This window comes from Drosophila santomea, chromosome 2R (assembly GCF_016746245.2).
Source record: "Drosophila santomea strain STO CAGO 1482 chromosome 2R, Prin_Dsan_1.1, whole genome shotgun sequence".
Lineage (NCBI taxonomy): Eukaryota > Metazoa > Arthropoda > Insecta > Diptera > Drosophilidae > Drosophila > Drosophila santomea.
Window position 1 is genome coordinate 21,214,126 of NC_053017.2, and position 21,859 is coordinate 21,235,984.

Consider the following 21,859-nt stretch of genomic DNA (forward strand, 5'->3'; position numbering starts at 1 on the left):
AGTAACAAGGTTGAAAAAACACATTTACATTTCAGGAAGTCACAACTGTTTCCTAATCTATTGCGAACTGAACAATCCCATGCTTTGAATTGGGAACTAGCATGTAGCCATAGGCAGTCGTTTAACTAAAAAGGTTTAAGGAGCATCGAAAGAACTGGTCCAACCAGGTTTACTTTTGGCTATAGTAGAAATTCACTGTCTTCGAGAAATGGCAGAAGCGAAAACTTTTATTCAAAACGTCCTGGGCATTGATGGCCGAAATGCAAGCACAAGCAGGGGCGAACTACCCATGGTCGGCAGTTTTTTCTGTCCGCTTCTGCTGTTCTTCTTTTGGATACTTTCCTTAAGTACGAATGTAAGTAGCCTTTTAACCAAACTTTCTAACCTCCTCATGCTTTCAGTCATTTTGGGTTGCATATGCGTGTGCTGCAAGTTTGTGAAATCGGAATCTTTTACCAGATACGACTCCGACAGCTTTGAGCTGCAGCAGGTTCATATCCTGGAGCCCACAATTGGTCATGTCAAAGGATGTGCGTGTCTGGAGTGTCTGCATCGACAGTTGTCCACGGAGTTCGAGCAAAGAAATGGAAAGTAAATAAAATAATTAGGGTTTAGTAGCTGCCGTACATTACTTTTATTCTAACTTATAACAACTTTAGGTTGTCTTGATTCGTATTCAGAGTTTTTGGCACTTAAGATAAAATATAACTTTAACATTCTTCGGGCCATAAGATAACCCGGTTGCTAATATCGAATTAACTAAATGCACTACTCTTCTAGAACTGGGAACTAAATTACCTTCATATTTGGTAATTTTTTTTTCTTTTTTTGGAATGAGTACGAAATACTGGCTGTCAGTAAGCTTAAGCGGACTTGACATCCGGCTTAGACAAAGTCAATACATCCTCTTGGACGGGAGACAAAGTTAGCTTTAGGTTATATTCCTTGGCCAATTTGCAAGTGGTGTCGAACTGAGCGTCCGAAAAAGTTTTTCGGGAAAAGGTCACTTTCTGATCTGAAGCGTTCTTGAACTGCCTAATCAAATCTTCCATGCTGTCTTTGAAATCCTGTTCCTTAGCTTCTTTCTCCAGCTGAGCGGCCGTTTTACGGACTTCTGGCTTTGAATTATTTACCGACAAGGCACGTGTCCATAGATCGCGAGTGGCCTCCTTATACTTGCTAATTCTCTTGTTCATGCTGATGATCTCATCGCTGATCTCCTTGTTCTCAGGCTGCTTGGACTGCGCCTGCAGGAAGGCCTTGCGGGCCAAGTCGTACTCGCCCAGGGCGGCCAGGGCGCGTCCCTCCTGGAAGAGCGCCTTACAGGATGGATTATCCACGGTCAGATGCCGCAGGGCCTTCATCATGATGCAGGCGCGCTTTGGCTTATTCAGCTTGTTGTAAACGATCATTAGGTTTGTCTGCGGAAAGTGACTTGGTCAATGTCTTGGTAGACTCGCATCCTACAAGCCCACTAGGGCCACTTACGTTTAGGGTAATAAGCAGTTCAGTTTGCTTGTGTTCCTCCTCGTCATTGGCCATTCGGCAGTAGTTCAGTGAGCTCACCGCCCGCTCAAAGGCAGTGACCGCATTGCGATAGCTGCCGCGCTTCACGCAGTCCTTGCCATGTAGGTGCAAGTCCTGTGCCTTGGGATAGACCACACAGAACTTGTCGCGGTCTTCCTTGGGAATAGCATCGATGCCCTCCGCATCTCCTATGAGCGAGTAGTCAATAACCTCCACCTTGAAGAGCGCATCCGCCTTGGGCTTGATCCTTGGCGGACAACCGAGTTCTCCGAAGAGCAGCTTGTAGGAGATAATGAACTCGGCCTGCTCGTAAGGACGCATGGTGCGTACGGCAGCCTCCAGGCCTTCAACCACCGTTCCCTGGCCAGTTTCAAACTCGAATTTTGTGCCCCGCAGCAAGGATGAGTCAAAGGGAGCGGACTCGCCCTCCCAGTAGCCACTGTAGCGAACAAAGACCCTCGCCTTGATCGGCACAGCATCCCGATCCACGTGACCGGTGCGAGTGATCCGCTTGTAAATGTGTTCGTTGATCTCGCTCATCAGAGCACGCAATTCTTCGAAGGAATGTGTCCACGGGGAACGCAGCTCCTCGTTGTCCACATCCTCTGCATCCTCGTAGTCGCTTTCGCTGTCGAGACCTAGATCACTGGTATGGTTTTGATGCGACATGTCCAGCTCGAACTCAGCACCTTTTTCCACGAGATCGCTGCAGGAGTCGCAAATTAACGATTACAACGACGTGCTCATTAGTGCTGTGATATCTTAGTACTCACGAAAAGGACAAGGGATTCTTGAGCAACTGGGTGGTGAAGGGCTGGAAGTTTTCCTCCATTTTCTCAAAATATCCAGATTATTTATTGAACGAACTGCGGAATTCGCTGATTTGGCGCTTTTCTTTTGGATGCTTCATATAACGGAGCTTTCCAGCGATGGTATCTGGAATGGTATCTGGCCTTTGTCGATATCGATTGCGAGCTTTTGGTCAGAAGTTATCGGATTCAAACTAAGTTGAAAAAACAAAGAATAGCGAAACAAGGAATTAGATATTTTAATTTTGAGTCATTCTGCGACTCGAGATATCTTCCCGAAATGACTCGGCAATAATGACAACGACAACCAAGATTAAAAGGAAATTGTTTCCGCATGTCAAACCAATGGAACGAAGATAGGCTGAACGAGATGGCTTACTTACATATGTACGATTTATAAGAATTTTTATTTAAAACTGAACACTTATCGCTCTCCAACTACCAGCACTCCAATGAGAGAATTTTTGGTGTGTGTAACAATAAAAAACTAGGAAACATAATGAGGAATGCATTCTTAATGGCCTGTGTAGTGCTCACCGTGCGATATGGTATGGCTATGAGTTGTATATTAAAGAAGGGCTATTCTAAGCAATGATCAATACAATGGTAAACAATTGCTCTCCGTTCACTTCTTCAGCAGCTTGCTCATGTCCTTGTTCTGCTTGTGGATCTTTAGGTCGACGTCCTCAATTTTGTAGTTCATGTTATCTAGCAATTCGTTTTGCGACTCAATTTCGCCGCCCAGATCGGTGGCCAGCATCTTCAGCACCGACAGGTTGCTGCACATCTCCTCCAGATTGGAATCGATCTGAGCCTGGAAGGGATTGGCTGCCTGCCGCTGGGGATGGTAGGTGCTGCTGGGATCACCACGCAGCTGGCTAACTGGATGGTTGTCGTACCGCTCCGCTGGTGAAAGCGGTGCCAAGGGGCTAGCACCGCCACAGGCACCCAGATTAATGTTGCTATTGGCCTCCTGTGATGACTGACTGCCCGTGGGCGAACCAGTCGCGGTGGGGGGTTGATCCCTGTTGCCCGAGAGGTAGTTCTTGAGGCCACCGAAGACACTCTTCAGGCCAGTCAAATGACGCTGGCTAAAGCGCAGCGTGGAGCTGATCTCGTCTAGCTGATGTGATGTCTTTTCCAACTGCTCCCGTTGCTTGGCAAGCTCGACGGCCGTAGCCTTGCCCACTTCCTGGGTTTCGTAGAGCAGACCTGTATGTTGTAAGAGATAAATGTATTAATAACGCCCCTTAATTGGCTAGCAATTGACCCCTTGGTTACCCAAGCTCTTGTTGGTGGAGTCCAGAGTTCGCTGCTCAATGGCCCTTCGCTTCTCAGCATATGCCAGTCGCTGTGCGGCCACTGATGGCGACGAGGTTATCTCGTCCTCGTCATCGTCATCCATCTCGAAGGGATTGGTGCTCCTCTGCTGCGGAAGCTTTGCTGCCCCCGTCCGTTTGTTCTGCAGGAAGAGGTCGTCGTCCACGTCCTCGAATCTGTCCACGTCATCGAAGTGGTCGTGCACGGGCTGCAGGTAGTTATGGGCCATTTCTTTAAGCAAGAGAAACTTCCAAAATGTCGAATTTTGTTGTGTTTTCGTAAACTTTTATTTTCTTTGTTGTTGTTTGAAGCTATCGATTGCAATAGGGATGGTACGAATGTTGTAGCTATATGTAGTTTAATCGCCCTTTGCAAAGCTTAGAACGGTGGAGGCTTGAATATAGTTGAAATAATGTTTAAAAACGTATAATAACTCAATTTGTGTGCCAGTTATCTTTTAGCTGAATTCAAAAAGTGATAAACCATATGAAGAGATAATAAGGAATGCCCCTACTGGGCATCTAGCGGGGAAAAAAGCGGCTTGCCATCTCTGACGGATATCGAACCAGCGTTCCGTCAATTTTCCAGCAGGCGTCGCAGTTTTTGTAACTTTTTGGAACTGACCAAGACGGAAGCTTTAGTTTAATTTAGGAAATTGTCGCAGCCGAACGTCACACGTTTCAGGACACGAATCGGCGGAGGAAATCACCAAAACATCACCACATGCATAGCACATCGCACTTTGTGGCCGCGTCATGCGCGGCGCTGCTTCTGCTGGCGGCGACTGCGCAGTCGGCGGCGGCAGCGCAGTCAGGACTGCAGCCAGGTGGCAAGTTAATCGAGTTGGACGAGGACAACTGGCACCTGATGCTCCAGGGCGAATGGATGATCGAGTTGTGAGTGCGAAAGGGTAGCTCTGAGTACTCCATACCCACATGAAACCCTTTTGCCCCTGACGTAACGAGAAGGGGCGTGGTACGCCGGCTTTCTTCAGCCGGCAATCTGCTTCATTCGTTCTCCGGAATTCCACACATTCCTTTGTGGTGGCGATGACTCATCGGCAGCTGTACTAAACATATGTTTCTCCCTGCTTTTACAGCTTTGCTCCATGGTGCCCGGCCTGCAAGAATCTGGCACCTACCTGGGAACGGTTTGCCCGCGTGGCCAAAGATGTGCAGGTGCAGGTGGCGAAGATCGATGTGACTACGTCGCCCTCGCTCAGTGGACGCTTCTTCGTCACCGCCCTGCCCACCATCTACCAGTGAGCGACACATTGCCCTTTTTATTCCATAAAATACGGAGCATAATCCACTTAAATCATTTCCAGCGTAAAGGATGGCGAGTTTCGGCAGTATCGTGGAGCCCGTGATGGCGACGCCCTCCTCTACTTCGTGAAGAAGCAGCAGTGGCAGAGCATCGAACCGCTGTCCGCCTGGAAGAAGCCCGACACCATCCACATGTCCGTGCTGTCGTACTTCTTCAAGCTGTCCCACACCCTGAAGGTACGTTCACCTAGCCCATTATCAATCACATCGGTTCACTGCATGAGACATAAGCGGAAGCTTATCAGCGGGTTGATCCCGGTGACCGACCCAAAGATTGCCGCCCATCACTCATTACTCTGGTCTTTGCTCTCTGCTGTTGTTTTGTATGTTGGGTTCATGTACTAATAGCACACGCAAAAACTCTTTAAGGACTTCAACGGGCGCCTGCAGGAGGAATACGGCCTGCCCACATGGGGATCCTACGCCCTCTTTGCCATCGCCACCATCTTCGTGGGCGCTGCCCTGGGGCTGCTGCTCGTGTGCCTTGTGGACTTTGTCTACCCACCCAAGAAATCGCAGCGCCAGAGCTTCTCCGAGTCCCAAGACAATTTGACCGAGGGCCTGGAGGATTTAGCCACCGAGGAGATCGAGGATGATGGCGATGCCGACGAGAACGAGGATGAGCAACGCGATAGCGACGAGGAAGAGCAGGAAGACGATGACGACGAGGAAGAGGACAGCGAGGAACAGTCGGGAGATCTGGCCACAAAAGATAAGGAGGCCGACATTGAGCCGGAGAAGGAAGAGAAGCCGGAGCCCAAGCAGGCCGGAGATGCTGCGCCCGAGAAGACGGAACAGGTGCGCAAGCGCAAACCTCGCAAAGGCGATTAGGTGCAGTTGCGTTCATCCGGAACTTCAGCCTTAGCGATCAGAAGCGGCAACAAAAAGACTAACACTCAGAATCGAGAGAAACACAACCTCTTACCAAGCATCATTCGGGTAGATAGATTACTTCTGCTCTGCCTTTGCGCACAAAACCGATTGTTTCCCCTCTTAATCCTAGCCAGAAAACGGCACCTCATGTATTTCATAATTATGTACAACAAAATTGTAATCCTTTAAGCGATAGCAAGCGTAACAATAACTAAATTTAACTTTAGTCGTATACTTTTACCTTTTGCCAAGCATTGTATTTTGTGTTCAAATCGATTTCCACACATTTAACTTCTCTTAAGCATTTCATTTGTAATTGATCTTCAATCGCAAATTGTATTAAATTTTCGTATTACACAATAAAAATAAAAACAATTTAAACTGTATTCGTTTATTCTGTGGGCTCTGCTTGCTTCTGAATAATTCGGAAAATTTCACTATTCCCATGAAATTTCGCACATGTGTGAATATTTGAAATGGAAAAACCATTTGTTTCGTTTTTATGGCTTCGTCGAATTCTAAATTCTATTCTATTTAACAATAATAAAGAAGAGTGTGTGTTGATGGTTTTACAAATTTATTATCAGTTTATTGTAGGAGAATATGAAATAAGACAAAATCCCTGCAATTTCGTTTGTGTAAAACTACAAATAATTGTTATAAGATGTGTGTGGGTGGTGCTGGTCGAAATGGTTCAAATTTTCCAATACATATTGTTTTCCAAACGCAAAAAAAAATGGGTAACTGTGGCTTAAAATAGATAGCTCGTGGAGGCGTACAAATTGTGGCCTATCTTATAAAAAGAGTACAAAATGATTATACAAATATCTCTATAAAACGTGATTCATCTTCAGCGTTGCTTGCCTGATCTGTTGGCACTTGTGATTTAAATCGGAATTAACTGGATTAATTACAACATTTTGATTGTTAAACAAATAATATTTCTTTCAACAAATTGCTATGGCTATTGTTAGGTTCATTCTGGGGGCATCGGGGGTAAGGTACTTGTGGTGTGTGTGTATATAATAATTTCTATATTTACATATATATTTGATATATATTGTTTGGTTGTAAAAGTTGTACTATTGCAGCGTATGGAGGAAGTTTGTTGGGTGGTTTTTCGGTTGCGGTTGGGATCGGGATCGGGATCGGGATCAGGATCCGGAACTGAATGGGGATGGGGATGCGGATAGTGCGTTTCGGGCTGTGGTGAGTTTTCAAATACTTTAAGTAATTGTCTGTATGTGAGTTTGGAAATTTTGCTGTTGTGAATTTGAGTTTCAGGCTGGCTTCAGTTAATTCGTATTCGTATTCGTACAAAATGGCGAGATGTCAACAAAAACAATTGTTAATTACTTTGAAATATTCAAAAAGCAATCGTCGTGCGTCGTCGACTGCAGCTGAAAGCAGATTCTCCAACCGAGAACGGCTGTGATGGCTTTCAGCCCCAGACTTTTGTTGTAAAATTAACCTGGGGGGCCAACTCTATAACAAAGGCGCACTGCAGGCTTAAACTACTAAATAACTAATTGAGGTATGAGTGTGGCGAGGCTGTCCTCTTGCAGAACTAGCTGGATGCGTGGAAATTTTGAGGGGCCAAAAGCTGGCTGAATTTCGTAAACCGGTCTATTGCATAAAATTGCAGGTCTTCGTCCGCCGCCCATTGCCCATTGGGCACGGACAAGTAAAAAAGCGTAGCAAACTAGTTGGGCAACGGAAAAGGATGTGGCTGCTGCGATGGTGATGGCGATGGCGATGGCTATGGACTGCTAGGCCACGAAATCGAGCGGCCGGTTGAAGCCACCCTTGCGATTCATGTACTGGCGGTACTTTCGCTTCAGGATTACATGCACTTCTCCGACATCGTTGCCCTCGACCTTCCTGTTCTTGGTGGTGTCGAACGTGCAGAATCCCATTGTCTTCAGCATCTCGACCTCTTCCGGCGACTTACCCTCCAAGTCCGCCTCGTTGATCTTGGGCCGGTCGGCAGCTGTGGCCGCCGCATTGTTCCTCGTCGTCCTTCGCGACGTCGATGGTCCGGAGCTGCTGTTGCCGCCGCTGCTTCCGCCGCCTCCTCCTCCTCCGGCGCCCCTCGACCGCGATCTGCAAACCATGAATGTGCATCGTCAGTTGTGAGTGCTCTATACATTTCATTTGAGTGACAGTTTGAGGACCAGTTGATTGCATTTAAATTGCAACGAGCCTGGGAAATAACTAGGGCGACCTTGAGCTTTGTGCACCCGATTGTGCAATATGAAGTTTTAATTAAGCGAAATGCGACACTTTGCAACCGGTCGGTTGCCTTCATTAAAGATCTCATTTACGTCTACATTTTTGGCAATCATCTGAGAACCCAAAGCAACAAAGCGCTCATAAATACATAAATGCATTGAATAACCGGCTTGGGATATGCAAAAATCGCGAAAAGGTATAGAACTTAGGCATATGCTCGAGTATTTCATTCCTGGATGTAAAATAAAGCTTTTAGAACCTGTATAAACTAATTTTCTTTCCTCAAAGAGAATACCTAAGCCTTAAGAAGAACTCCTCTTAATAATTTCCTAGCAACTTCCATTTGAAAATATCTAATAGATGGTTGCAGCTCTGGGTCTTTGTTTTAGTTTTGTGTGTTATATTTCTTAAATGAAATGTTGTAGAAGATAACAGATAATCCTTATATCAAGTAGAAAATGTGGACAGTTTCGCTTAGGACATGTCCTCGATGAGGGCCGCACGCAGCTTGGTCGTCACTGTGGCGGGCTGTGCCTGGTTCAGCTTGAAGACGCTCTCGATCACCGAGATCTCTGTGGCCGTGGTGTTCATGCCCACGAAGGACAGCCAGTCGTTAACCACCATGCCGGCGGCGAGCACTTCACTGCCCCGGTTCACTGTGCCGGCCACGAGGGGAACCTGCAGCAGGGACGACAGCTCGTCCTGGTCCTGTATGCTCGTCTTGGGGTGCACCATGCCGCCCTGGTTGCTCAGCACGGCGTACGAGCCGACCAGTGTGTTGTCGGCGATGGTCTGACGGAAGACCTCCACCTTAAGCACGTCCCCGATGATCTCCTCGGTCTCCTTGTCCAAATCCGGGTGGACCAGAGCCACATAGTCATTGCAGGCGATTACGTTGCCCAGCGCGGACAGGCGCTCCTCCACACGCTGGATCTTCACGGCGTCCGGCAGACTGTTGCGCAGGTGCTGCAGCTCCTCGTCGGTGGTGGAGTTGGGCACCAACAGTCCGTTTCGGTTGCCCACGGTGAGGCGGCCGATGATCCGGCAGCCGCCCACATTCGCGTGGACCACCGGGATGGTCTCGGCGAGCTCCGCCTCGAAGGCGCTGTAGAAGGTCTCGGATCCGCCGATGGCCACCAGGCAGTATGTGTTGGTTAGTTTGGTGAAGACGCCGATGTCGTCGTTGTTCTCGAATTGCACGCGCAGCGCCATTTTCTCTGTATGTACGTGATTTCTCTTTTCCTGGTGGTTACTCTCTTTTCGGATTTACTGGCCTGATTGAGCCTGCTGCTTGGTGCGCTCTGGATTTTGTTTATATGTCCGGAAATCAATTTAAACGGCGTGATGAAATTCGCACAATTTCACTTCACGTGGTAATTTCTTATGTTGGACCGCCAGAGCTGCATAGCCATCGATTGCCTGCCTATCGGAGTGGGGGTCTATCGATACTTGCGGGTAAATAAACAAGTTCTGGACGGGAATTTCGGGGGTCTTAGGGGTCGGTTGCCCCCTCTTGAGTAATGTGTTCCGAAATCTACATAAACACTCCCTAAACCTATCCTAAAGTTATAGATATTGGTTTCGTTTATATAACCTAAGTGAACCCTTTTAAGCGTGTGTCCACCACGCCCCTGAACTGTGACCCACATCCCAGATTTTAGTGACTAGTTTTATACTTATCGTTGTTGGCGTTTGGTACACTACACTTTGTTATTCACCTAGATCGCCGACTCCGCGCACGATCGCGCTCCCGTTCCCGCTCCCGATCTCGGCTGCGACTGCGGTCGCGATCCCGTTCCCGGTCGCGGCGACCGGCGCCTCCAGATCCGGATCCTCCGGTTGGCGCTACTCCGATGGCCTCCCGCTCCCGGGAACGGCGCTCTCTGCGCTTCTTTCGCTCGGATCGCTCCTTCTCGCGTCTCCTGTGCGCCGGCGAGGCGGGACTCCGGCTGCGGCCCATGGCTCCGTTTCGGTTTCTGCTTGTGTGGCGGTTTGAGTGATAGTTGGTTTGCCTGGAGTGGATTCGAAGTGGATGTTAGACTGTGTGCTCCCATGCTGCCGCACGTATCCCGCTCACCGTTGCGCTAGGCTGTGTCTAGCATTATTTGGGCGACACCGGCGGTGGGTAAAAACGCGCTAACTTAAAACTAAAACCAAATAAACAACGCGCGTTATCTCGCCGCGACGCCGAAACGGAATGAGGAATGCGGATTGCGGTTGAGGATACGAGGGATGCGATGCAAGGGCAAAACACAACCACCAATCGGATACCGATAGTTGGTATCTTCGCTCACGGCGATGTATCGTCCACATATCGTATATCAATATGTTTTTATTTGAATATTATTTTTTAACAACAATGTTAAGGTTATACATGTAATCTATTTATATTTTAATAGCTTTACGTATAATATATTTAACTAATGCCCGTATTGTGATACATTTATTCAATGCATAAATGCTTTTCTTTGATTTATACCGCTTTATTGAATAGTTTTGAAAGTACATGTAAAAATATAACGTACTTAGAAAATATAATGCTAATTATCATGAACTGTAAATTAACTTTTTGAGTTAAATTTATCTTTGGATAAAAACTATTAAACTATTTGCGATCGCCGTTAAAATGAACTACTATAGTGGCTGATCTTCTAGTTCGATCTTAAAGACCGATTCATTTTCCAAGACGCGGGGCTGCCAACTCCTCCGAAATTGAAAGAAAATGCATCTTGAAGATTAAGATACACACAACAATCCGTAAGTGCGTCAGAATTTTCAGAATCCGCGGTTCGCTGGAACTCTCGAAATAAACAACTAAATGTTACTGCACATCTGAAGCTATCGCAAGTGGATAGCGCCGTAGATATAGAAAAACAGCGATCGCAACCGATCCGTCCGGAACACGATATAATGTCGGGCCTGCGAAACACCTCGGAGGCCGTTGCAGTGCTCGCTTCCCTGGGACTCGGACTGGTTCTGCTCATGTTCGTGGCGACCACCCCGCCGGCCGTTGAGGCCACCCAGTCGGGGATTTACATAGACAATGGCAAGGACCAGACGATCATGCACCGGGTGCTGAGCGAGGACGACAAGCTGGACGTCTCCTACGAGATCCTCGAGTTCCTGGGCATCGCCGAGCGGCCGACGCACCTGAGCAGCCACCAGTTGTCGCTGCGGAAGTCGGCCCCCAAGTTCCTGCTGGACGTCTACCACCGTATCACGGCGGAGGAGGGCCTCAGCGATCAGGATGAGGACGACTCCTACGAGCGGGGTCATCGGGCCAGGAGAAGCGCCGACCTCGAGGAGGATGAGGATGAGCACCAGCAGAAGAACTTCATCACCGACCTGGACAAGCGGGCCATCGACGAGAGCGACATCATCATGACCTTCCTAAACAAGCGCCACCACAACGTGGACGAACTGCGTCACGAGCACGGCCGGCGCCTGTGGTTCGACGTCTCCAATGTGCCGAACGACAACTACCTGGTGATGGCCGAGCTGCGCATTTACCAGAACGCCAACGAGGGCAAGTGGCTGACCGCCAACAGGGAGTTCACCATCACCGTCTACTCCATAGGCACCGGCACGCTGGGCCAGCACACCATGGAGCCGCTGTCCTCGGTGAACACCACCGGCGACTACGTGGGCTGGTTGGAGCTTAACGTGACCGAGGGCCTGCACGAGTGGCTGGTCAAGTCGAAGGACAATCATGGCATCTACATAGGAGCACACGCTGTTAACCGACCCGATCGCGAGGTCAAGCTGGATGACATTGGCTTGATCCACCGCAAGGTGGACGACGAGTTCCAGCCCTTCATGATCGGCTTCTTCCGCGGACCGGAGCTGATCAAGGCGACGGCCCACAGCAGCCATCACAGAAGCAAGCGAAGCGCCAGCCATCCTCGCAAGCGCAAGAAGTCGGTGTCGCCCAACAACGTTCCACTGCTGGAACCAATGGAGAGCACGCGCAGCTGCCAGATGCAGACCCTGTACATAGACTTCAAGGATCTGGGCTGGCACGACTGGATCATCGCCCCAGAGGGCTACGGCGCCTTCTACTGCAGCGGCGAGTGCAATTTCCCGCTCAACGCGCACATGAACGCCACGAACCATGCGATCGTCCAGACACTGGTCCACCTGCTGGAGCCCAAGAAGGTGCCCAAGCCCTGCTGCGCTCCGACCAGGCTGGGAGCACTACCCGTTCTGTACCACCTGAACGACGAGAATGTGAACCTGAAAAAGTATAGAAACATGATTGTGAAATCCTGCGGGTGCCATTGAATTCAATTTACCACTTAGGCTAAGCACTATAAAGCATTTCTGTGTAGATGTCCATCTCTGTACTAATCTCGAATATTTTTATAGAAATATACAGCGCTGTACCTAACTGAAGTTCGTCTCTTCAAGAGTTTCATTTGTGGTTAATTATTTAATTAGAGTATTAAAAGATACTTCTTTATTTTCTCACATCAATTTATAATTGGGATGCACATTTCAAACTGTCAACATTTAGGTCAAAACTACGATGCTCGCAAACAAGTGGTGGTTCCATTTCGCTTATGGTACTTAGAAATACGTATTTTGATTCTGATTAGCGTTCACTTAAATGGCATACATTTAAAATTAACATTCACTTCACAGCAATAAAAGGCACAATCAAGTCCTACTTGGTCCAGCACGTACATTCGGATTATTCTTCATTATTTCAATTTGAATTAGCATAGAAGATATGCCCCAGGCACTAGGCTTTATCGCTTGTGAATCCAGTGGTGTCGGAAGGCAAACAAATCCATAATTAAGTTTCCGACACGTTTGTCAATTAGCGCAGACATTAGGCGACCATCAAACACTGGTATCTTTACATTCAACGACACACAAGCATCTCTGTAAGGAAAGCACATTAGATGGAAGTATTCTACGCAACCTGAATCGGACTTACAAAATTTCAAACACAGGAATATTGTTTCGGAAGTATTCCTTCAACACAAATACACCATTAACAGTTTTGGCTCGACTAATGCTGAGCATCACGTCTGGATCCTTTCTGTAGAGGATCACAAAGATATGTCTGTTGGGTGTCTCGATTGGTCTGACAAACTTAGCGAGAACACTTTCAAGAAAGGCAGGCGTGTTTTTGCTGTGGAACTCCTCGCAATCGCCTCCTGCGTAGAGCACGAAGAACTGCCTCTCGATGAAATGCGAGTTGAAATGCTGTGGTTTCGGTGGCATGTTCTCCTCCACTTCCCGGGCCCAACTGAATTGGGCGTTCACGGCGAGGAGGTACAAGGATGGCAGCTGAGGAGTTGGTAGAAAGTTTATTGGCGCGGGCTTAGAGAAGCCCACGAAAACATCCTCGCTCTCGAAGATTTTGGATAGAGAATCAGTCAGCAATGTGTAATGGGAAACTGGCTCGGAGTCGCGGCGCCACATCTCCAGCTCGCTGCAGTGCTTCAGCAGGTCGTGGTACATTCGAAAGAAGTAATGACGCGTTCGCATCATCATCTCCGCAGTAGCCTTGGACATTACCATCCAGATCCATTCGTCTATAAAGACGTTAACGTTGCGATCGGTCAAACTCATTTCACTGTCGCAAATCGGGGAGAGGCGAATCCGTGGATGGCCTAAATAATACAAAATAAATGATTACCATGATTACCAATAACACAAACTTCATACAAGTTTACCAGAGAACAGGGCAACAGCCAGAGGAACGACCAGGGTGGCGTACACGATGTGGTTCTTCTGCTTGTTGCACACAATCCACGGTGTGCGGAAGTTTTGGGCCGAAATATTTAGTGGCTCCAAGAAGTCCCGGAGCACAGTGTTCGGGTGCATGTAAATATTGCCGGAAAAAGCCGACTTTAGGGCACTCTTCCTAGCGTCCACGGCACAAATGTTCGGGTACATCCCGCCCGTCATCGCCGCCTTAACCATGTGCCAATTGCCGGACATCTGGTTGAGACTGTTCATACTTAGTTTACCTCGGCTGTGGATCAAATTGGCTGCCCGCAAGGAGTTCACAATCTCGGAACGAATAGAGGTGTGGTGCTCCATCAGCCCGTTCAGCATAAAATCATATTCATCCTTGAGGTATAGCGGCGGAGTCCTGTTGTGCATGCGATTTTGCCACTCCTTGTACAAGCGCACGAAAATGAAGTGATCGGAAAACTGATTGTCGGACAGAAAGGCCCGCTCCTTCTTGATGCTGTTCTGGATGTAAATGGTGAACCTGTCCCACAAGTGATCGATGTCCTCGGTAAACGGAATGCCCAACGGATCCGCCGTCGACAAAGAGCTGACTATTGTCAGTATTGGATCCAGGCAGCGCAGCAGGATGCCGAAGATCAGCATGCGGCCGAGTTGACAATTAACCGGAATGTCCATTAGCCGGCAGCCCAGCCAGGTCACATCCTCGGCGTCATCCAGCACGTCTATTTTCTTGAGGAACTGCACGGCATGGTGCACGTTGATCAGCGGTGGAGGTGAGATGGTCAGACCCAGATACTCGCTTATAAGCATATTGGGCGAGAGTAATTTTATTGCCAAGCAGACCTTGTCCAGCTGCATGGTTTGCAGGCTAGGCTGACTTGTCTCGCCCAGCTCTTCATAGGCCTCCTTGTTTATCAGACGGAAGCATTGCGCATCCCCTTCTACGGAAAACGCACTGCATCAGTTAGTGTCAGCTATGTGTGACGAGTACTTACTATTGGGGTGAAGGATTAGCTCCCTGCGCAGGAAGGAGTCCTTGGCCACCCATTCGAACCGATCCTCGCCGCTGTAGCTTGTGGTATCGTAAACATTGTTTACCCGGCAGGCGGTGTCTATTTGGTACTTGAAGGGCACCTTCAGGCAGAGCGATTCTATTATCTCCGTGGTCAGCACCACCTTCACGGTGTCATCGCGACCATTGACCAGCGCCTCGACGTAGTCCTTCCGCATGTTGTCGTACAGCAGGAATATGGAGCACTCCTGCAGGCTGCCAGTGAGGCAGTGGCTCAGGATCATGTAGTTCAGCTTGACAATATGGTAGTAGGTGGGCAAAATGATGAGGATGTTGCCTGAAAATAAGAAACGGAGTAGTCTTTCTCTTATCTTCTAAACTTCAAGTAAGTTGACTTAGAACAGCCTGCAAGCATTCGCTTCAAATGGGTTTAATTTATTAAATCTGATTTACAAAGTTACCTATACATAAATAAACGCGGCGATTCTCCATTCGTATAAACTAGGTTTCAAGACAGACACACATTACTAAAATAGATCGATATTACTAAATGGCTTGACATCTTCGGCTAAAACTAATATAACTATTTAACAGACATAGGCATGTATGTGTTCTTTCGTGTAGAGGCGGCGCGACTTCTGGTCGGTGATTTGTTCACGAGGTGAGAGGATATAGCAGTATCTGAGTTAACTGGAGCTGGATCTGGAGATGGAGCATTGGGCTATGAGCGCGACGTGCTCTCCAATTCCTTGATTTGTCGCAGAATCTCCGACTTCTTTTTCACCTTGTCCAGCTGGTCCTTGTCCAGCTTTTTCTGCTCGCCGGCTTGGATCCTGCTCTCGATCTGTTCGATTTCACGGATTTTCTTGCGCAGCTTTTTCAACTGCTTGGCGGGGTCCACCTCTTGGGGCGCGTCCAGCTTCAGGGTGTCCTCCAGCACCTTGGATATCGAGTTGATGTCCCGGCTGCCAGAGGGCTGCTGCTGTTGCTGCTGACTGACTTTGGGTGGCGGACACGTGCTGGGCGGCATGACCAGGACGCCGGGCGCCGGCGCCTTTGGCTGCCTGCCAGATTCCTTCTCCTGCTTCTTGGCCCTGGTCCGCTCCTGCTTCTCGCGCTCCTTCTTCGATTCGGCGGCCATCAGGGGACACATGCCAGGCGGCACTCCGGCCTGGCGCTGCGCCACAAACTGCTTGCCCTTGCTCTCGTAGAGCGGCACCTCCTCCTGGGGCACGTAGCCATCCTTGACACGACGCGCCTTGCGCCAGGTGCCATCCGGCCGCTTGGTGGCCGGTATGAACTTGCCCTCGCTGCTCTGTAGATAGGTGCTCATCTTGCTGCTTCTATAAAAAACAATGCCCAATTGCCAGGCGATACTAATCGATAGCTTTGGCATTGAGGATGGAACTTTTTGCGCGCGAGCTCGAATTTTCGCGCGATTAATCGCACTGGAGTTTGGAGCTTGGGGAACCAGTCACTTTCAGCCGTTTCTAGCTCACTTTTCAAATCGTCGTTTGAATATTATCCCAATGACTTTTAACCACTTCCTATCTAGACATTCTACCCGTTTCTACCAATTCTAACCATTTCTGAACTTAATGATTCACCAAATGCACACTCACCTGGCGAATACTCCGGTTTGGTGCGCAGTAGATACATTATGTCGATGATAAGATCGTAGTCCATGAAATCCGGCTTGGCGCTCTTCACCACATAACCGTGCAGGCTATAGCTGTTCAGGACATCGATGCACTCGTGGTTGCCGTTCATGGCCGCCAGCGAGATGGCGTTCTGCTGGTACAGGTCCACGATGTAGGGATCGGCGCCCATGAAGAGTAGCAGCCGGAGATGATTGGCCTTGTTCAGCTCGGAGGCGAAATGCACCGCCGTTTTGCCGTTCTGCGAGTGGCGGTAGTTCACGGGAGCCAGTTCGTAGTTAACGGCGTACAGAAAGGGACGTAGGGCGGCATCCGTGCCCAGCTCTCCGTAGGCCTGCAGGCACTTGTCCATCTGCTCGTTGCGCGGATTGTTGGAGCGGAAAGCCTCCGGGACCTCCTTGTAGATGTCCGGACCCTTGTGAATTCCGGCCAGGGCAATGCAGCTGTGCAGGTCGTTTAAGTAGGAGACTCGGGGTCCTACCTCCGGCTGCGTAATCATATTTAGTTGCGATCCTTCGCCAAAGAAGTCGATGAACTTCTTGGGGTCTTCCATTTGCGACAACAGCACCACCCTCATGTTTTGATGGCTATTCAAGGCCATGCGGATCTCGCTTAGCAGAATGTCGGTATAGGGATCATGCAGGTGCACATCGTTCACTACCAGGTGACTGATGTTTCGGAACTGCTGGTTGGCCAGGGAGCGCAGAAAGTACTGGGCCGTCGAGAAAATAATAAAAGTGCTGGAGCTAACGGCGCTGAAGTACGGCAACTGGATGCCCACCGTCTCGCCCAGCTGCTCGCCAAAAAAGTTGGCCATTCGCTGGCTGTTGTAGGTGGCCAGAATGGCCTGCCTCTCGATGCAGATGATCTTGACGTTAGACTTCTTGTTTCGGCAGTCATCCAGAATGATCAGGGGCAGGAACACGGACTTGTCCCAGGAGAGAACGGCATTAAAGACGATCACCCGATTGGCGTACAATGACTGCATGATCTCCTCGTTCAGCGGGTGACCCGGAAAAGCAGCCAAGAACTTTAGCTGCGCCTCCGTCCAGAAGCGCAGGCAAGGGGGACGTATGGCGGGCAACGGCAGATGCAGTGACGGCAAATCCGAGGCACTGGCCTTGTGCGAGTCCAGGTCCGCGGACAGCTCCAGATCCTCCTTGCCCATTAACGACTTCCTGCCCAGCAGCGTGAACATGTTCAGCGTTGCACCCGAGGACAGCACCAGCGTCTTGGGCTCCTCCAGGTAGTGGCGACACGCCTGCTTGTACACCTTCACACAGCTGTTCCCATTCACATGGACCACCTGCGATCGCAGCCCCAAGGAGCGGGCGCTGTTGGCGAAGGCTTCGTGCTCGCTGGTGCGGAATGTGCACGGGAATTGCTGGCAGCAGCGCCTGCCCGCTATGAAGTAGAGCAGCTGCTGCGGAATGTACTTGTCCTGGATGATGTGGTTCATTTTGGAGCAGATTGCATCTGTTTGCCACAAAAATACGCAAAGTGCGCCGCAATTTGCGAGTCAAAAGCAAATTCCGTTATTGCCGCCTTCGTATAAATAGAAAAATGGCGGAATGGAACACGCAGGGTTGTATTTTCGCTAATGCAAAGCTTCCGCATCAAGGGTATTCCCCGCGTTTACTCAAACAAAAATGTAAAAAGCAAAATTTAAAAAAGATGTATTACAAACTGAAATATAAAGCACACTCTGTTATTGGTTTGAGCATCAAATATACGACACAAGACCGGGTAATAATAGATTGAAATGTCATGGTTTATTTGGATTGCAATCCACAAGTTTTATTATTAAGAGTATTTGAAATTAATGTACAACTTAGATGAATCCTCCTCTGAAATGAAGCTCTGCCATTTCGTTTAGATATCTAAAAGAAAACTTTGTTATAATGGAAATTCTCCACAGATCCAGCAATAAATGTGCACAATCTTTATACGTAAACATACCTAGGTAAGCTAAATTAAACAAAATACAAAACAAATTCGAATTAGACTCAATCCTACTTAAATTACACAATTCAAAGAGCTTTATACTGAGCTTTGGCGCAGAATTTATTTCGAAGTGTGTTCTATAAATTGTGTTATTAGCCATCCAGTGTCATCTTGCTTACAATTATCAAAATATCTATTACATATTAAATACAATTCTTAACTTGTTTATATGTGGAATACATATATCTTTAAGTAAGCTACAGAGGTTTTGGTTATCGTTAACCACATTAATGGGTACCAACTCGTCCAGCAGGCACCGCCTTACAGAAAGTTTGACTTCTCCACGGAGTTTTGAGATCCGCTGCTCTGGTTCGACCAACCGCTGTTCCCGTTCTGGAATGGCAAATAGAATCTGGGTGAGTTCCAAGTCTTTATAGGGAATTGTACTGTTCAACTACCTGTGGGTCATTGCAGCCCGAGTTGTCGGGCTTCATTCCGTTGGCACCCGGATTGTTCGGGTTATTCGGCCCCTTCCGTCCACCAAAGTTGTTGGCGTTGTTGTGGCCCCCGTTCTGAGCCATCCACGATAAAAAATTGCCGCCCTGCGGAGTAAGTGAAAGAGTTTTTTGTTTGAAACAATGATAGAGGTGTGGAGGCTTGCCTGCTGGTCCTGGTTTTGGTTCTGCAGCTGGTTGCCGACCAGACTCCACTGGTTCAAGGCGGCAGCGACCAGGGCGGGATTGATGGGCAGTGAGTTGAGATTGAGCATTGACTGGTTGCTCATGTTCTGACCCTGGTTGGAGGAGCTTGATCCCTGCGAATTGATGCCCAGCGCCTGCAGGTTGGGCATGTCCAGGTGGCCGCGGTTCATCCAGCCGTTGCTGCCGCCCACGTTGCCGTTGTGGGGCTGGTTCATTCCGTGAAAATTCGCCTGCCTACTGCTGTACTGGCTGCCGCCGTCCTGGCGATTTGTGTTCCCGCCACTGGAGTGATTGCTGCCATTGTTGTGGTAGCCCCCGCCCGAGTTGCCGCCGTAATTGTTGCCACCCATGCCGTAGCCGGCGGTGCCAATGTTGTTGTGATTACTGGCGATGATTGAGTTCTCACCGCCGTGAGCACTGTGTTGGTTATTACCTCTGTGGTGTCCGTTGCGGCCGGGATTCATGTGGTTACCCTGTGGGTGGTATGAGTGCATGCCAAAGCTGTTGGCCGAGTTGTAGTTGTAGCTCTGGGCCTGTTGGTTTCTATTCTGCTCGGCCTTTGGGGCAGCGTTCGAAACATGGACCGAAACGCCTGAGAAGAGTGACTTGGTAATTTATTGATTCTTCTCCAAACTGCTGTGACTCACCCTTGATTATGTGATCCTCTCCGCACAGGGACTGTGCCACGTCGGGATCGAGGAAGGTTACAAAGCTGAAAGCTCTGAATGGTCGGGGAATGAACACGTCGGTGACTTCGCCAAACTTGGAGAAATACTCGCGCAAGTCGTCGGAGTTTATGTCCTCGGTGCAGCGACCCACGAATACCTTGCAAGGCACCTGGTGGCCCATGCCCTGGAAAAACAGAGGTTTTATTAGGCGTGTAATTTGTAGACTTTCGAGTGGACTCACCTTCGAGTTGGGCACCTTAACCTCGCACCAGCGACCGTCGATGAGGTGGCGATTGGAGAGCACGCGCATCTGGGCATCGTAAGAGCCAAAGCGCACGAACCCGAAGCCCTTGGACTGACCAGACTTGGTGTCCTTCTTGATCTGGGCCATCAGCACCTCGCCGTAGGTCTCGAAGTACTCACGCAAGCTCTCCTCGGTGGTCTTCCAGGGCAAGCCGAGCACGATGAGATCTGTGCAGCGGAGACGGGTCTCGATGCGTTTGGTCTTGGCCGTTGAGTTCTCCAAGTTATCGTCGCTCTTGCGCTTGTTCTCTGTGGGGGATTTCAGAATTAGCTCGGGTTCATCGGTGAGCTATGCATTGGAAACTTACCCTTGGGAAAGACACAGAAGTACAGGTACTCGCCCCAGCCGGATTCCACGCTGGGTGGAAACAGTCGGCCCTCGTTGGAGCGAACTCCGCGCACCGCTTTCGTGTCCATGTTGCGATACTTCAGACCGCAGGATCCAGGAAACTGCGCCTGCAGGGTGGACAGCAGCAGAGTGCCATCCTCCTCAGCCGGCAGCTCGATGGGCTCGTCACCCTCCTCCTCCGACACTTGAACGAAATCCATCTCCTAGAAGGCTGCTAGAAACGAGAGGGCATTAAAGAAATCTATCGCCGCAGGGGGCTCACACTTCGCTCTAGAAATGATCCACCATGTCATTCAATCAACTGAAGCATCCCACATATTCTGCATCGCTGCATTCATGAATGCACTCACTCAGTTCATCCGTTCTATCCAGATGCATCCCACAATAAATACAACACAAAAATGTTCCCCGGAACCACTCTATGCACACATTAGATATAAGGTTCACCTACTAATAGCACAAATGAACATTCCTAAAAGAATCTAAAATCTTCCTATATTTCTGAACTTTGTATCATTAAGTAAAAACTAATAAGGAACTTAAATTACTTAAGCAGTGTTAGAAACATATTGATATATTATTGATATGAGTTAATCTAGTTAAACCTTCTAAATACACCCCACCATTGGTTAAATACGATTTTTACGTACATTTAGTTAATAAACAAATAAAAAGAGCCCAAACTCAAGTTTATGTACATATATATAGCACATGTTCTGAACTACTCAAGAATACATATATTTCACCCACTTATTGCAAGTAAACTGACATTTGTGAGTGCGGAATCGCGATGGGAATCGGAAAATCAATGAATGAAAACCCCATAAATTAAATACAAATATCCAATCCTGGCATCTGTATGTGTGCAAGTGTGTGGCACACACACACGCGCGCACACACACACAAGCGCAATCGGCGGGAGGAGGACAAATGGGTAGACGACGCAGTTGGGCGGTCCTAAAAGGTGGTTACACAACAATTCTTACACTATTGATAGGGATTAGATGCTGGCTGTAATTTCTGACTCTGCGTATGGCAAGTAGATATAGATTTCTGATCCCAGATCCCAGATCTCAGGTCTCAGATCGCACGCTCTCTCACACGAATTCGATTCACACCCAGGCAAAATCAGGTATTCACTGTACGTTCCACGCTCGGTTTTCGACACAACACACGCTTTCGCTGCACATCCACTTTCAATCGGTGCGAAATAGGAAACAGGTAATATTTACAATTGATAGCTCAACAATTTTTCTACAGACGAGAGAACCATATTTTCCTGGCTTTCCGTTTCGATTTTCTTTTCCTGTGTATGTATCGCCTGACGTATGCGCAGTGTGGCCGAGCTAGGGCTAGTGCGAAATACCAACCGGTAATAAAATACTAAAAGTGATCCGTGATTATATGGGAGCTTTGTACTGTCATATAA

The 21,859-nt window shown here is 48.6% G+C and overlaps 10 protein-coding genes across 16 annotated transcripts; 3 read left to right on the forward strand and 7 right to left on the reverse strand.

Annotated features, from left to right (window-relative positions):
- The first annotated feature begins 188 nt into the window (after positions 1-188).
- On the forward strand, positions 189-613 carry LOC120446848. The gene is made up of 2 exons (XM_039628041.2): positions 189-347; positions 402-613. The coding sequence occupies exons 1-2, from the start codon at positions 209-211 to the stop codon at positions 593-595; spliced, it is 333 nt and encodes a 110-aa protein (XP_039483975.1). The 5' UTR covers positions 189-208; the 3' UTR covers positions 596-613.
- Positions 611-2,461, reverse strand: LOC120446845 (inactive peptidyl-prolyl cis-trans isomerase shutdown). Its single transcript, XM_039628038.1, has 3 exons — positions 2,301-2,461; positions 1,489-2,233; positions 611-1,421 (listed from the first exon to the last, which is right to left on the reverse strand). The coding sequence occupies exons 1-3, from the start codon at positions 2,357-2,359 to the stop codon at positions 864-866; spliced, it is 1,362 nt and encodes a 453-aa protein (XP_039483972.1). The 5' UTR covers positions 2,360-2,461; the 3' UTR covers positions 611-863.
- Positions 2,462-2,724: 263 nt separating this feature from the next.
- On the reverse strand, positions 2,725-3,973 carry LOC120446847 (synaptosomal-associated protein 29). The gene is made up of 2 exons (XM_039628040.2): positions 3,618-3,973; positions 2,725-3,548 (listed from the first exon to the last, which is right to left on the reverse strand). Exons 1-2 carry the CDS (start codon positions 3,883-3,885, stop codon positions 2,962-2,964), a joined length of 855 nt encoding a protein of 284 aa, XP_039483974.1. The 5' UTR covers positions 3,886-3,973; the 3' UTR covers positions 2,725-2,961.
- Positions 3,974-4,214: 241 nt separating this feature from the next.
- On the forward strand, positions 4,215-6,235 carry LOC120446846 (thioredoxin-related transmembrane protein 1). The gene is made up of 4 exons (XM_039628039.2): positions 4,215-4,552; positions 4,756-4,917; positions 4,984-5,158; positions 5,351-6,235. Exons 1-4 carry the CDS (start codon positions 4,380-4,382, stop codon positions 5,810-5,812), a joined length of 972 nt encoding a protein of 323 aa, XP_039483973.1. The 5' UTR covers positions 4,215-4,379; the 3' UTR covers positions 5,813-6,235.
- Positions 6,236-6,414: 179 nt separating this feature from the next.
- LOC120446852 (U4/U6.U5 small nuclear ribonucleoprotein 27 kDa protein) lies at positions 6,415-10,321 on the reverse strand. Its single transcript, XM_039628044.1, has 3 exons — positions 10,164-10,321; positions 9,805-10,098; positions 6,415-7,957 (listed from the first exon to the last, which is right to left on the reverse strand). Exons 2-3 carry the CDS (start codon positions 10,044-10,046, stop codon positions 7,624-7,626), a joined length of 576 nt encoding a protein of 191 aa, XP_039483978.1. The 5' UTR covers positions 10,047-10,098; positions 10,164-10,321; the 3' UTR covers positions 6,415-7,623.
- LOC120446850 (eukaryotic translation initiation factor 6) lies at positions 8,466-9,537 on the reverse strand. The gene has a single exon (XM_039628043.2). It carries the CDS (start codon positions 9,296-9,298, stop codon positions 8,561-8,563), a length of 738 nt encoding a protein of 245 aa, XP_039483977.1. The 5' UTR covers positions 9,299-9,537; the 3' UTR covers positions 8,466-8,560.
- Positions 10,322-10,790: 469 nt separating the features above from the next.
- On the forward strand, positions 10,791-12,473 carry LOC120445214 (protein 60A). Its single transcript, XM_039625468.2, has one exon. It carries the CDS (start codon positions 10,997-10,999, stop codon positions 12,365-12,367), a length of 1,371 nt encoding a protein of 456 aa, XP_039481402.1. The 5' UTR covers positions 10,791-10,996; the 3' UTR covers positions 12,368-12,473.
- Positions 12,474-12,527: 54 nt separating this feature from the next.
- Positions 12,528-18,173, reverse strand: LOC120445213 (benign gonial cell neoplasm protein). The gene is made up of 5 exons (XM_039625467.2): positions 16,430-18,173; positions 14,791-15,144; positions 13,771-14,736; positions 13,026-13,707; positions 12,528-12,970 (listed from the first exon to the last, which is right to left on the reverse strand). Exons 1-5 carry the CDS (start codon positions 17,922-17,924, stop codon positions 12,835-12,837), a joined length of 3,633 nt encoding a protein of 1,210 aa, XP_039481401.1. The 5' UTR covers positions 17,925-18,173; the 3' UTR covers positions 12,528-12,834.
- On the reverse strand, positions 15,222-16,284 carry LOC120445215 (partner of Y14 and mago). The gene has a single exon (XM_039625469.2). It carries the CDS (start codon positions 16,201-16,203, stop codon positions 15,529-15,531), a length of 675 nt encoding a protein of 224 aa, XP_039481403.1. The 5' UTR covers positions 16,204-16,284; the 3' UTR covers positions 15,222-15,528.
- A 327-nt stretch (positions 18,174-18,500) lies between the features above and the next one.
- On the reverse strand, positions 18,501-21,763 carry LOC120445845 (TAR DNA-binding protein 43). 7 transcript variants are annotated; one of them, XR_005615789.2, is made up of 7 exons: positions 21,417-21,761; positions 20,390-20,641; positions 20,020-20,330; positions 19,758-19,962; positions 19,544-19,702; positions 18,868-19,011; positions 18,501-18,802 (listed from the first exon to the last, which is right to left on the reverse strand). XR_005615789.2 is itself a non-coding variant. In XM_039626478.2 (7 exons), the coding sequence occupies exons 2-7, from the start codon at positions 20,628-20,630 to the stop codon at positions 18,731-18,733; spliced, it is 1,605 nt and encodes a 534-aa protein (XP_039482412.1). In that variant the 5' UTR covers positions 20,631-20,641; positions 21,417-21,761; the 3' UTR covers positions 18,501-18,730. The 7 variants fall into 7 exon arrangements, 5 of the variants coding, with proteins under 5 accessions (XP_039482412.1, XP_039482408.1, XP_039482409.1 ...); XM_039626478.2 differs by having other exon boundaries at positions 19,071-19,702; XR_005615788.2 differs by having other exon boundaries at positions 19,758-20,330; positions 21,417-21,763.
- Between the last annotated feature and the right edge of the window lie 96 nt (positions 21,764-21,859).